Genomic DNA, 12,817 nt, shown 5'->3' on the forward strand with positions numbered 1-12,817 from the left:
ACCGCCATAAGGGACGTCCTTAGGACGTCTCATTTTGGAAAAGGGGCGTCTCTTCCAGACGCCCCTTACCCTATTATGGACAGAGTCTGTAACAAATGGCAGCAGCCGTTCCACACGGCCGCCGCCATTCTGACGTAGCGGACGCTCTGCGTCCGCACGTCGCAGCCCAGAAGCGATACCGCAAGTGCGCGCTTTGGCACTTGCGGCGTCTCTTACGGGTTGCCGAAGGAGCACGATTTTCGCGCTCCTTCTTTGCAGTGCGGAGGAGTCGTGCGGTTTGGCTGCTGCGACTCCTCCGCGGTGCAACCGGCAGCGGCCCGAGACCGCCCCTTTTGGGCGATCTGTAAGGGCCTAAGTGCTGTAAATTGAAGAACAAGACATCATGCTCTTTTAGCTGTCTGTTGTTTAATTTTACACAAATTGAACTTGGAAGATTGCTTTGCTAATTTCTCTATTCTAGATGTTCCATTTTACTATTTGGATCCAGACTGAGACCCATGGGCTTCCATGTGAAAAGTCAGTTTTGCGTTGTCCCATAGTTTTTGGTGGGAACCGTGTAACTAAGAAGAGAATACTGCAGTTGACTTCTGCTGATGCAATGGAATTTTACTCTCCTTTTACCGGTGTCACTATGCGTCCTTGTGGGAAAATGTACATCTAATTTTACTTTGCCAAAGAATACCAAAGTTGTATAGAGACAAAATTTCATACAAGTAATTTGCTGCAGAAAATAATGAAAGGATATAGCTGAGACAAAAATGGTATAATTCAGAAAATGGAGTGAGTGCATTTGAGAGTCTAAGGAGATTGTACAACTGACTGTAGAATCACAATATTTAGCCATATTTAACTAATGTGACATGAGTTCAAAATTCTTAGTAGGTATAATAAGCCTCTCAGTCTCAGAAGGCGGCAAAGACAACCCCTCTGAACAAATCATGCCAATAAAACTCCTTGATGGGTTCACCTTAGAGTTGCCATAAGTCAGAAACGGCTTAAAGGCACAGAACAGCATAGTATGTTAAACTTAGACTCATTTGGATTGAGGGATGGTTTCCCCAGCATGAAAATTAATGGTAGTTCTAACTAAGATAATGGGAGTTGTAGCCTAGCACATCTGGATAGCACCAGCTTGGGGAAGGCTAGCTTAATGTTATCTTCACAAATACATAAATTAAACACTAACTGGTTGTTTGCCTTCTTTTTTTGCAAATGGAGCATCTCTGTTTTGTTTGACTTCTGAAATCACATGCTGTGCATAGGATTGGGATCTACCTACTGTTACTTTTTGTATTGTCTTAATAGCATATTGATTTCAAATACAAACAAATAAGCAACTTATATGCCAAGTATATAGCCCAGTAGTCTCTTGCCTCATTAGCAGAAGCAAACCAGCGGAAGAGGCAAAACATCCTTTGTCATGCTTTGTTACAGATTCTTAACTTCTGCTCTCTTCTTATGGTTTTCACACTGTCTTTCAATTCCTGCCTTTTAATTTATGTTTCCTTTTATATAGCAGATGCTGCCTCAACAACGAGCTGTCAATATGGATGGGTCGGCTAACCAACTCAGCTTATACACTTCCCCATCTCTGCCCAACATCTCCTTGGGACTTCAGGCTACCGTCACAGTGACAAATTCGCACCTCAATGTGAGTATGTCGTAGCCAAAAATTCTCATGGACAACTTAGGATAGGAGTGGGCGGTTGAGACCAGGCCAGGTACCATTAAGTTCTCCCTAATGTAGTTATTCTTTGACCTGCAAGTTATTTACAACATTTTGAAATACTATAGGCTAACAGTAGCTGCATGTATAATTCTGGTAAATAGTTTGATATCAGCTACTTCTTCTTCTACATCTAGACAGTTTTCCATGTAGTCCTTTCCACTGAGGTTTGCACTCTTATCTTACCAAAACACCCCATCCCCAGGGAGGAGGAAGCAAATCATGGCAGCAACTCACCTTCCCTGCCTACTCACCTGTTGGTGCCTGAGTGGCTCTACTCCCCTGCCTACCAGCCTCTACGGAGGAGGATGACACAACCATGATGCCACAACCAGAAGAAGAAGAAAGACATCAGATTGTGAAACATTGTAGAAATCTCCTTCCAATTTCTGAAAGAAGACAAACCTGCTGCCTTGAGCTGCTGGCTTTCCTGTGGAGAGCTGACTACTTCCTAAGTGCCTATCTCTGTGTGTCTTCAGAGTGTTTTTTCTGGTCTCTCCAGCCACTGCAACAGACACTTATGTTATAGTTGCAATCTATAGAAAGCTTGAATGGCTTGTTATTCCAAATTGACTACATCATTAACCTTTTAAAAAGCACCATCAGACTTTTACAAACCATTGGCCTGTTCTACAATCACACCCATGTAGTATGGGCACACATCTTCTATAACTAATATTTCTGTCTCTTTGACATACATCTGCTACCTATCAAATGCACTATTTTTAAAGAACCATTCAAATTTTTTCCACTGTTACCACATACCTCTTATGAGTGGTTAAAACCTCTATCCAATAGAACCTCTTGTTTTATTCCTATTCCAGTGCCTTCCCCCACACATTTTGAACTTCCCCTGTGAAGGGAAATGATGATGATCCACCGAAAATAGGATTTAAAATCCCTCCTCTTTTTGTTTTCTTTTGCTCTTGAAAGAGCGTCCATCTTCAGGTTTTGTTTTCCCACACAACAACTGGTTCCCAGCTGTGACCTATTTATCGCCTCCGTCTGGTGACAGGCACTGAACTTGGCTCATGTTGGGCATGTGGTACTCATGCCTACTCTACAACTTGGCTATTTTCAGCATCAGAAGTTGGAAATAACTGACTGGCAGACTTCACATTCTGCTGGTGTCCACTGTGATTTGTTTTCCTCCCCCAAGAGCTACAAAGAGCTCATGGTTGTGCTTGTGTGCTCCAGATGCAACAGAAATCAGGTTGTTTAGTCACAGTTTAAATATTGTATGTAACCTATTAGATTTCAAAGGTTTGGTTCATCAGGACAATGGCAGCTTCTGGGGAGGGGCAGAGGGTGAGTAGTGCAGTTTGTGCAGAGCTTGGAAAAGTTATTTTCCTGGCTGCGCTAGCTGAGGGAATCTGGGTGTTGCAGACCCAAAAAGTAACTTTTTCCAAGCACTAGATTTTGTGTAGCTTCTTGAGAGTTCGCAGCCTATGGGCTTCCATGGTAACTACAAGGACTCTCGTCTTTTCCCCTTTAGGCCTCACCAAATCTTTCCACGCAGCAGGAAGCAGAGCGCCAGGCCATCCAGTCATTGCGCCAGGGGGGTGCCTTGACAAGCAAGTTCCTGAGCATGTCGTCCATCCCCAGTTGCCTTCTGGGGGTGGCCCTTGAGGGGGAAACCAACAACCATGGTCATGCATCCTTGCTTCAACATGTCCTGCTCCTTGAACAGGCTCGGCAGCAGAACACACTAATTGCTGGTGAGTGAGAGATGAAGGTGCCATTGACAGCTTTTACTAAATGGAATGTAATATTCAGCCACTGCTGCTGGCAGAAGCTTAGAACAACTGAGGGATGGGTTGGTTGGGGTATCACTATACAGGCTGATGGCATAATTCTCCTGTGCTGGTTTGGGCACTGCTGGCTATTCATCAAGCTTGCTCCATGTGACTTTATCTTTGTTAATACTTTCTCCCCTAAAACATGAAGCCCCTCTTTCCACCTTGGTTGGTTCTCAGTAGCAGCAATTGAGTAGTACATTTTTCCTCCTGCACAAGGCACCACTAGATCTCCAGAACCTTTAAAGAAACCCTTTCAATGGTTGTTTCAGTAATATTTCTCCCCCTCTGTAAATACAAATGTTAATAATCTATCATCCGTGTTTACTGAAGAAATAGGAAATAATTGTTTTTTCAAAAACAGTGCATGCCTTCAGAATGCTGCAGAAACCAGCCATATAAAGTAAAAGGGGTTATGAGAATTATAAATGTGTGTCTTTTCCTTTTTTAAACAAAATAGGAAGTTCTAGAAACTGTCTTAACAATAACTTCTGATCCTGACATTGCAGTTCCTTTACATGGCCAATCCCCTCTGGTGACAGGGGAGCGTATCCCCTCCAATCTGCGGACTGTAAACAAGCTGCCTCGGCACCGACCACTAAGTCGCACCCAGTCATCACCACTGCCCCAAAGCCCTCAAGCACTACAGCATTTGGTTGTGCAACAACAGCATCAGCACTTCTTGGAAAAGCAGAAGCATCAGCAGATTCAACTAGGAAAGGTGGGTAGAAAAGGAGGTGGCTCATTTGGTATTTGCAGCTCTTTACGTTAGGACAGTGGACAGGAGTGAGAGGCATTCTCCCTTTTTCCTCTTTGTCACTCTCACCATGTTGAACATTAGTTTGAGCTGTAATCTCCCAACCAGCACCTTCCTGTCTCAGAACAGAGGAGTGGAGTTGCATGCTTATTTATTTCTCTTAGTTTCTTCTCTGTCCTTCAGAGAGTTGAAGAGAAGGGGAGGTAGAACCAAAGACTCTGCTGGTCATGAAAGGAGCAAAGCTGAGTGCTATCTCTTGAGTGGCCTGATTGAACCTAGCTGTCCATCACTGCTAACAGAACTGGTAGCAAAGTGGAACTACTGTCTCTTCTTTTGTCTTCCCACTTTTGTAGATCATCACTAAGACTGGTGAGCTGCCACGACCACCAACCACACACCCTGAAGAGACAGAAGAAGAGCTGACGGAGCAGCAGGAGCCATTAAGCTTAGGTCTGGGCCGGGGGCCCTTTCTGGTGGATGGGTCAACAGAGAGTGAAGAAACCCAAGATGACCCAGAGGAGGAGGAAAAAGTGGAGGAAGAGGAAGAAGAGGAAGAGGAGGAGGTGGTTGAAGAGCAAGGCTGTCTGCAAGTGAAGGATGAAGGTGGGGAGAGCAGGCTGGAAGAACAGGAGGTGGAGGAGCTGGGGGTGACCTATAGGCAGGTAAGGGGTTGCATTTGTTCATTGTGTTTTTTATTTATTTTATTATTTTATTAAAATATCTTATAATCATGAGATCTCAGCATGACAAACAGGTAAAACAATATAAACAAATCCAGACTGAAATCTATACTCTAAACAAGACAAAAACATGTTTAAGAACACCAACAGGTTAAAACACCTTTAAAGGATGAGTATTTGTTTTTGAAAAAACATGTACATGCCTAAAAGTAAGCTAAGCCCCAAAGGCTTTAGTAAAAAGCCATGTCTTGACCTGATGCCAAAAAGAAACCAACATTGGCAGCTCTGTGAGTTAGAGCAGACTGAGAGTGACTGTGACTGGTCCCAAATCATACAGAAAGTTTCATGGCTCAGTGGGGACTGGAACCTGGATCTCCCAAATACCAACCCAAAACCCAAAGCAGTATACACTACTGTAAGCAAAGGAATCTTGTAGCACCTGTCATTCAATCCAGTTATACTCACCCCCTGCATTCTCATAGACTTGAGATCCGTGGTCTTGAATATTCACAGAGAGGCGATCTCCTTTAATTTCAATGGGGTGCGCCCCTGTGGTGTGTTCCCTGTGCACATCCGCATGCACACACCCAATTGAAGCCTACAGGGCTTGAATATCGGCAAGTCTCCTTTTTCGCAGGGGATGTTAATCTGGAACTGATCTCCTGCAAAAACAGAGGGTCGACTGTATATCTTTGCTAAAGTCTCCTTACTTTTGAATGAAAGAGGCATGTAAAGGAAGGAATTTTTGAAACCTCATGCCATAATGGAAGGTACTCCATGTGGCTAGGGGCAGAGATAATGACATAGCCAGATATTCTTTCATCTTACTCTCGAGTTATAATCTGCAAGTATCAATGGCCAGTGGCTGGTGGAATCTGAGATTTATTGTCCAGAAAGTGACTTTTCTCAGCTCTGCAATAACTACTAGTTGTGATGTCCACATGCAGTCTCCAGCTTCAGAGATAGTGTCTTTGTCCCTGGAAAAGCCATGTCTGATGGAACTTTGGTTAAGCAGATGTACAGATCACTCAATGTAATATAGATTTGTGGCAAGCAGTTTCATTTGCTGTGGTTGCCAAATATATATATAACAAAATGTATGCGTAATAGGTATTCCAGTAAGTTGCTATCACTGCATACTCCTGGTGCTTGAGAGCAATGATAGGAAAAAGCTATCACTTTCATGTTGTTGCTGGTGATCTAACCAGCTGCCTGCTGTAAGATAAAAAATGCTGTCTTGGTGGGGCATTTTTCTGATCCCAGCAGGGGTCTACTTACAAGGAGAGAGTGGGTAGTCATTATTGCCTTCTGAGAAAGAATGGAAGTGAAGTCCTTCCAACTCTATTACTTTGGGGAATGGTTAGGTATGGGGTTGGAAGCAGGATGGTATAATCTAGTGACCATGTAGGAACAGACTCTGGAGCAAGATAAACAGGCAGGTGAAAAAGGAGAAGACATAATTGTTTGCTTCCATCCTTCACCCTATTCATTTGAGATAACAGTAGTGAAGTCTCCAAAAGGCAGAGTGACTCATCTTCCACCCCACAGCCATCCTTTCTGTCTCTCTCCTGCCCTTGTTTTCTCTGCATCCTTTCTCCCTTCTCTGCATCATTCTTCAGCATGAGTCATCTTGTCTTCCTTTTCATTCTTTCATTCTTTTTGTGCACCTAAATATTTTATCAGCTCCACACTGAAATGTGTATTTGGCAGCCAGATGAAAGTTTCAGTTTGCAGAGGAATGGAGATTTGGTAAAGAAATCAGAAAAAAGGGTAGTGGTGGTAGGGCAAGGGTTGAGAAGAGAGAATACCAAAGGAATTTTGACAATTAGCTCAAAGGGCAACAAGTATGTGCCATGGGAGGTGTTGCTAAAATGTTCTGTGAGATGTTTGGGGAAACTCTTCATATGATTGCCTGATTAACAAAGCTAATTTGGAGTTAAATCACTGTATGATGTCAAAATGCAAATGTGGGTCTAAGTAAAGAAGTCATGTGATTTCTTCCCTATATGCAAGATTCCCCAGTTTTTTGCAGCTTGATTTGATATGGCCATATCACTGATGAACAAATACTAAATGTCTTTGTTTTGATTTGGTTAAATCAGGCTGTAGACATAGCCTTAGGGTGGGCAACAAAGTCATTCTATATGTTGTTAGAAAGCATCTCTCTCACCATTGGCTGTGTTAGTGAGGACTGATGGCAATTGCAGTCAAACAATATGTGGAGGGCCAGAGTTTCCTACTGCTTAAATCGATTTAAGAGTAGCTTTGTGCAGCTTGCCATTTTTGATGGCTGGAGCTTTTGAATATTTTGTTTCTTGTTGCTCCAGAGGGTTGGTCCTGAGTCGGGTGGGGGGGCAACTGAGAAGAAAGTATAATTTGACAAAACATTATGAAGAACTTCCGAACAGTATGAGACTATATGACACTGGACAGACTGTCGAAGAAAGTGCCAGATTCTTCTTTGCTAAATGTTTTTATACAGAGATGTCATGGCTACTGGAATAATGAATTCCTTGCATAAGGATAGATATCTGGACTAGCTGACACTTAAGGTTCCTTCTAACTCTTATGAGTATGAATGCACATTCAGTTTCACACACTGCTATCTTAATAACCGAGGTGGTGGTGGCTTAATTTAGTAGTAAAACCATGATAGATCTGACAGATCAAAGGGAGAAAGATCCAATCCAGGCATGTAGTCATCTCCATGGTGGGGCAAGCTTTAGAATCCAGTCTCAAGGGCAGAATTCAGCAGTTATAAAGCAAATTGCATCCTTTTTTGCCTCAGGAATAGGCTGGAAAATGTGCAAACAGCACCTGACGAATAGAAGCAAAGGATAATCAGGATTTCCACTGGAAAAGAGAAATTTCAGCACCCTGCTGGAATTCTTTTTGCTAAAGTTCATCCAAAATATTAACCAATGTTAGCAAATTTTTGTAATATATATACTTATATGTCCAGAGCATATAGCACAAAATTTGGTTTGCCCTTGGTGCAGAAATCTGAAGTTATTAAATGTAGGATATATGTAGTTCTTTGTACACTGGGGAAAGTTTTACAGAAATGAACTGGTGTAGTGCCAAGGAGAACGAACTGCCTCTTGGTGCTGGTTAGTTAGGTTAAATATGGCGACTGTGTTACACCGCTTAAGGTAATGGGGCCCTTTGAATGTTCTTTCTGTTTTTCCTCTTCCCCTCTTCCCCTTGTCCAATTTTGGCAGGTGTTTGCAGATGCGCATCAGCTGCGGCCTCTTCAGCTCTACCAGACACCCCTCGGCATCAGCACTGTGCCCCATCAAGCCCTCAGCCGCACCCAGTCCTCACCCGCCAGCACTAGCTTGAAAATCAGTACAGCTGAACCCGTAGCCAGTCACCTTTTCACTACAGGTAGGGGATAATGCCAGTCCTTCATCTGAAGTCTGGAAGAGACAGAGAACCCTAGGAAGGGACTAATTGGTACATGGGAATGGAGATACATGTGTAATGTCCACTTGTAGAAATAGATATAATTGTATATCTCTGCACAGTAGCCATGAAAACTCCTCTTACACATGTGCAAGGGAAAGATATTCTGCCCAAGCTCAAGTGCATTCTTTGCTCTGTTTCAGGGTTCTAGAAAGGGATTCTGTCCTAGTTTTGCTGCAGGACAGATATCTTTTAGCAGCCAGGCATTCAGAACCTGGGTATATTTTGGGTCAGTTTGGTGCCGTGTAAAAGGAGTGTCATTTTACGTTTCAGGCTCTTTTTCTTTTCTTTTTTTCTTTGGTTCTCCTTCATGTTCTTATGCCTTTTCGTGTATGAATTATGCACATTGTAAGAAGGTCTCCAATTTCTTTTCTTCAACTTGAGTATACTGAAGCAAACCCTTCTCCCTGCAGCAGATGCAGAATATTCCATAAATCCACAGTAAACCACTCCTAGCTACCACTCCTAGAAACATCCCTGCCTAGGAATAGATTATTTGAATTAAATGGAATTAAGATCAGATTAGACAACTATAAATTTAGTCGTTCCATAATCGGTTATACCTCCAGCTTTTTCTCATACAAATTCTTCAGGCTATGTATATGACTCTTTAAGAAAAGTATGCATTATATAATATGTTATATAAAACCATGTAACAAATTTCACAGTGAATTTTTAAAAAGTCTTCAAATAAAATGCAGGATTCAGCAATTTAAGAAGAATAGAAAATATTATTTATTTATTTATTTATTTATTTATTTATAATATGTTTCTCCTGCTTTCCCACTATATTATCAGGATGGTTTACAAAGGGAATAAAATAATTAAAATGTAATTACAGAAAATGTTTTTTAAAACCCCACAAAATCATAAAAAATGGCATGATTAAAAATCAGAAGGATGAAAATTAAATTGAAAAAACATGGGGAAACAAAAAGGTCTTTGGTTTGTATTGAATGGGCAGTAAAACAGTCACGAGCTGAATCTGTCTGAAGACAGCATTCTACACTGGTAGAGTAATCACTGAGAAGACCCTCTCTTATCCATCTGTCTCACTTCAGAAAGTGAGGGGAGCAAAAGGAAAGGCCCCCAATTGAATGCACAGATAGGTATGCATGGGGACAAATTATCCTTCAAATAAGAGGGTCCCCTGCCTTGTCTCTGTTGTGCATTCAATGTGCAAGAACCCCCAATACATCTTGTACAGCCTAGAGAGCAGGGCTTTATTTGAAACACAACTAAAATGTGATTTTCAAATTTGTATTAGGTGTTGAGTCACTGCGCATGTGCAGAATGTATTTCCCCCCTTAAAGAAAGTACTACTGACTCATATATTTTAGGTGCTGGGGTTGAGGCTTTTGACCCTGAGGGCACAATTTTCAAGATGGTTTGTGTTTTGGTAATCAAGCAGCTCTAGATATTTTGTTTTCCAACTAACGTTCCCATGATCTTACCAGTTTCTCTTCTTTTCCTAATTTTTCCTCCACTGTTCTGCTTTCCTGCCCTCTCATAGGTGTAGTTTATGACACTTTTATGCTGAAACATCAGTGTACATGTGGAAACACTAATGTTCACCCAGAGCATGCTGGAAGGATCCAGAGTATCTGGTCCAGACTACAAGAAACAGGGCTGTTAAGCAAGTGTGAGGTAAGAATTCTCAGAGAAAAAACTTGCTGCCAGCAAATGGTAAGGCAGCTACAAGGACTGGGTTGTAAAGGTAATCAAATTTTACAAAACAGATTTATAGTGATAGGAGCCCATAGCTTGATCCACTGAAAACAACAGGGAGTCTTGTGACATCTTAAATATTAACAAATGTATTATGCTATAAGCTTTTTGGGGCTAGAATCCATATGGCATATAATAAATGCATATATGCTTATACTCTTAACATTTTGACTATGAGGTCATCTCTGAACCACAGAAAACTATTTTTCTTGTAACATCTTAAGATAGCTGTCTCTCTGGAAACAGATTGGTTAAGAAGACCCAAAAAAGCATGCAGAAAGACAAAGATACGTAGCTGAATTCAGTGACACTTACCAATACAAAATAGAATGACCATGAAAGGAACTATAAAAATAAATCGCACTGGGACCATATACAAAAAGATCTAGTCCTGGGATGTATAGACATTTTGTTTTCCCTAGGAAGGGTCACTGCATACTGGGGAGAGTCAACATGCCTATATAATCAGTATTAAATAATTTCCATAATCATGTAGATGTAGCGGAGAACAAAATTACAATATCCAGTTTTGCACTAGCCTATATACAATATGAAAGCTCATTTTCCTGCATGAAAAACATATATGTGCTCCCTCATTGCTATCCTAGTAATTTTCAAGCAGGTTACTTTGTTACGTTTTTCATGCAGGAACGTGTATTGACTTTATAAGAATGTTGACTTCCCCCTGGGCTGAACATCAATTATGTACTGAACCTTCCTGGGGAAAACATCTATACAATCTCTTGATGTCTACCACATCTTCAAATTTAGCTGTGAGGGTGAGTCTTTTGCTCATTTACTTCCTTAACGCACGCTTCAAAATGGGGAAGGGGAGAATTTGGGTAATCTCTATATATAACAGAATCCTTGAGTTAAATCCACTGGCAAAATAAGTAAGAGAATTTTGGTATATAAACAGATATAATTTGTATTATCAAAACTAACTCTTTGCAGCAGGGCTGGATAAAATATAGTCCCGCAGTCGCTGTTGCACTGCAGTTCCCAACATTCCTTGTCACTGGTTGTGATGGCCACAGCTGTGGGACAAATCTGGCTTCTCAATGGTACAACTGGAGCAAATGCTGCAGGACTTTCAGTGGTGAGAGGCCCCAAACTATTACTGGCACCACACACACCAACTGAGACCCAGGCAGGGAGTTGCCAGAAATTGTCCCTTGGGCACATAAGGGGAATTTGCACTTTACCCAAAGGGAGTCCTGTTCTTTAAACTGCTCCAAGGTCCCAGCTGAGAAAAATGTATTCAGGAAAACAGTATCTCATATTTTGTTTTGTGTAAGTAGCTTCTGCTGACATGTACTCTTTCTGGCTCCTTCAGCTGATTGAATTACATACTTCTACAAAGTATTTTCACTTTTTCTGCCATTATATGGTTATTCTACCAACTCCTATCAAACACCTATTTTGTTAATGATAAAATTTGGATTGGGGTCATTGCTAGAGCATGTGTTTTTCACATCTCAGGTGGGTAAAGCGTTCATGCATTTATTATATATCAGGCTGGTAGCAAACATGGAAAAATATTCTGCCTGAGAGTATGGAGAGTTGCTGTCAATCAGAGTAAATAATACTCTTGTAGACTAATGGCTGGATGATTTGAGGCAACTTCATATGTTTAAATAAAGGCTAAAGAGCAGGGTATAAATACTGTAAATAAATAAATAAATAATATAAACAAATACAACATTTAAATAAAGCTATCATATAAATATGTTATAAGTAGTTCCAGACTCTGTTGCAGCCTTACTAACAAAATACTGCTCTTTCTGTAAGACCAAAATGGAAAGATTTGTTAGCATAATGAGTTTCAAAATTTTCTGAAAGCAGAAATAGAGTTCCACAAAAGGTGGAGATTTCTCCAGTGTACATTTAGGGAGAAAGGGCTAGTAACACTTCAAACAACAAATATAACAACTCCTTTTTTCATGCATTGCTTACAGTTAAGATGGATGGCTGCAACAAATTTTTTGCATAGAACTAGGCAGCATGTAGAAAGCTTTAGAAATTACTTTACATTTGCCCTTTGAGTTGACAGTTTCATATTCTGTAGAACCTAGCCTGAAATATCTTTATATTAAAAATGACATAAAATGGGTACTGCTCTAAGAAAATATCAACACAACCTTTAAAGTTCAGGATCTGCTTTGACAAAAAATAACATTGTGGCCTGATGTCAAACAGAGAGTGTCTTGCAACAGGTCAACAAAATCTATAGTTATCCTTCTGCCCTAATTTCTCTCTCTGTTTTTTCCCCCACTAGAGAGTCCGAGGCAGGAAAGCAACACTGGATGAAATCCAGACAATCCATTCAGAACATCACACATTACTATATGGAACCAGCCCCCTGAACAGGCAAAAGCTTGACAGCAAGAAATTACTAGGTATGCTCTCTAGTAGATCACATGGTCCTGATTTGCATGGTGCAGAATCTGAGACTTTTTAAAACCACAAAATACATACAATCATGTATTTTTGTAGTAAAGGGAAGAAAATTTGGTCTTAAATATAGGAAGGTAGACAATTGTGTGTTATTATTTTGTTCCTTGTTTCTCTCACACAGGTCCCCTTACTCAGAAGATGTACGCTGTCCTCCCATGTGGTGGAATTGGGGTTAGTATCTTTCTTACACTTTGGAAGTAACTATTTA

At 41.0% G+C, this 12,817-nt stretch overlaps 1 protein-coding gene across 8 annotated transcripts in view; it reads left to right on the plus strand.

Annotated features, from left to right (window-relative positions):
* HDAC5 (histone deacetylase 5) overlaps positions 1-12,817 on the plus strand; it is a 131,800-nt gene that overhangs the window by 96,705 nt on the left and 22,278 nt on the right. For 7 of the 8 annotated variants that reach the window (XM_089531630.1, XM_089531635.1, XM_089531631.1 and 4 more), the window contains 8 exons: positions 1,517-1,651; positions 3,222-3,444; positions 4,032-4,243; positions 4,633-4,941; positions 8,181-8,346; positions 9,938-10,071; positions 12,431-12,551; positions 12,731-12,780. In XM_089531630.1, coding sequence (XP_089387756.1) covers positions 1,517-1,651; positions 3,222-3,444; positions 4,032-4,243; positions 4,633-4,941; positions 8,181-8,346; positions 9,938-10,071; positions 12,431-12,551; positions 12,731-12,780 — 1,350 coding nt within the window. The remainder of the gene's footprint in view (positions 1-1,516; positions 1,652-3,221; positions 3,445-4,031; positions 4,244-4,632; positions 4,942-8,180; positions 8,347-9,937; positions 10,072-12,430; positions 12,552-12,730; positions 12,781-12,817) is intronic. The other variant, XM_089531629.1, reaches the window with a different exon arrangement.

The sequence above is a fragment of the Sceloporus occidentalis genome, unplaced genomic scaffold, assembly GCF_023333645.1.
Source record: "Sceloporus occidentalis isolate IW3139 unplaced genomic scaffold, rSceOcc1.0.p SCAF_7, whole genome shotgun sequence".
NCBI lineage: Eukaryota > Metazoa > Chordata > Lepidosauria > Squamata > Phrynosomatidae > Sceloporus > Sceloporus occidentalis.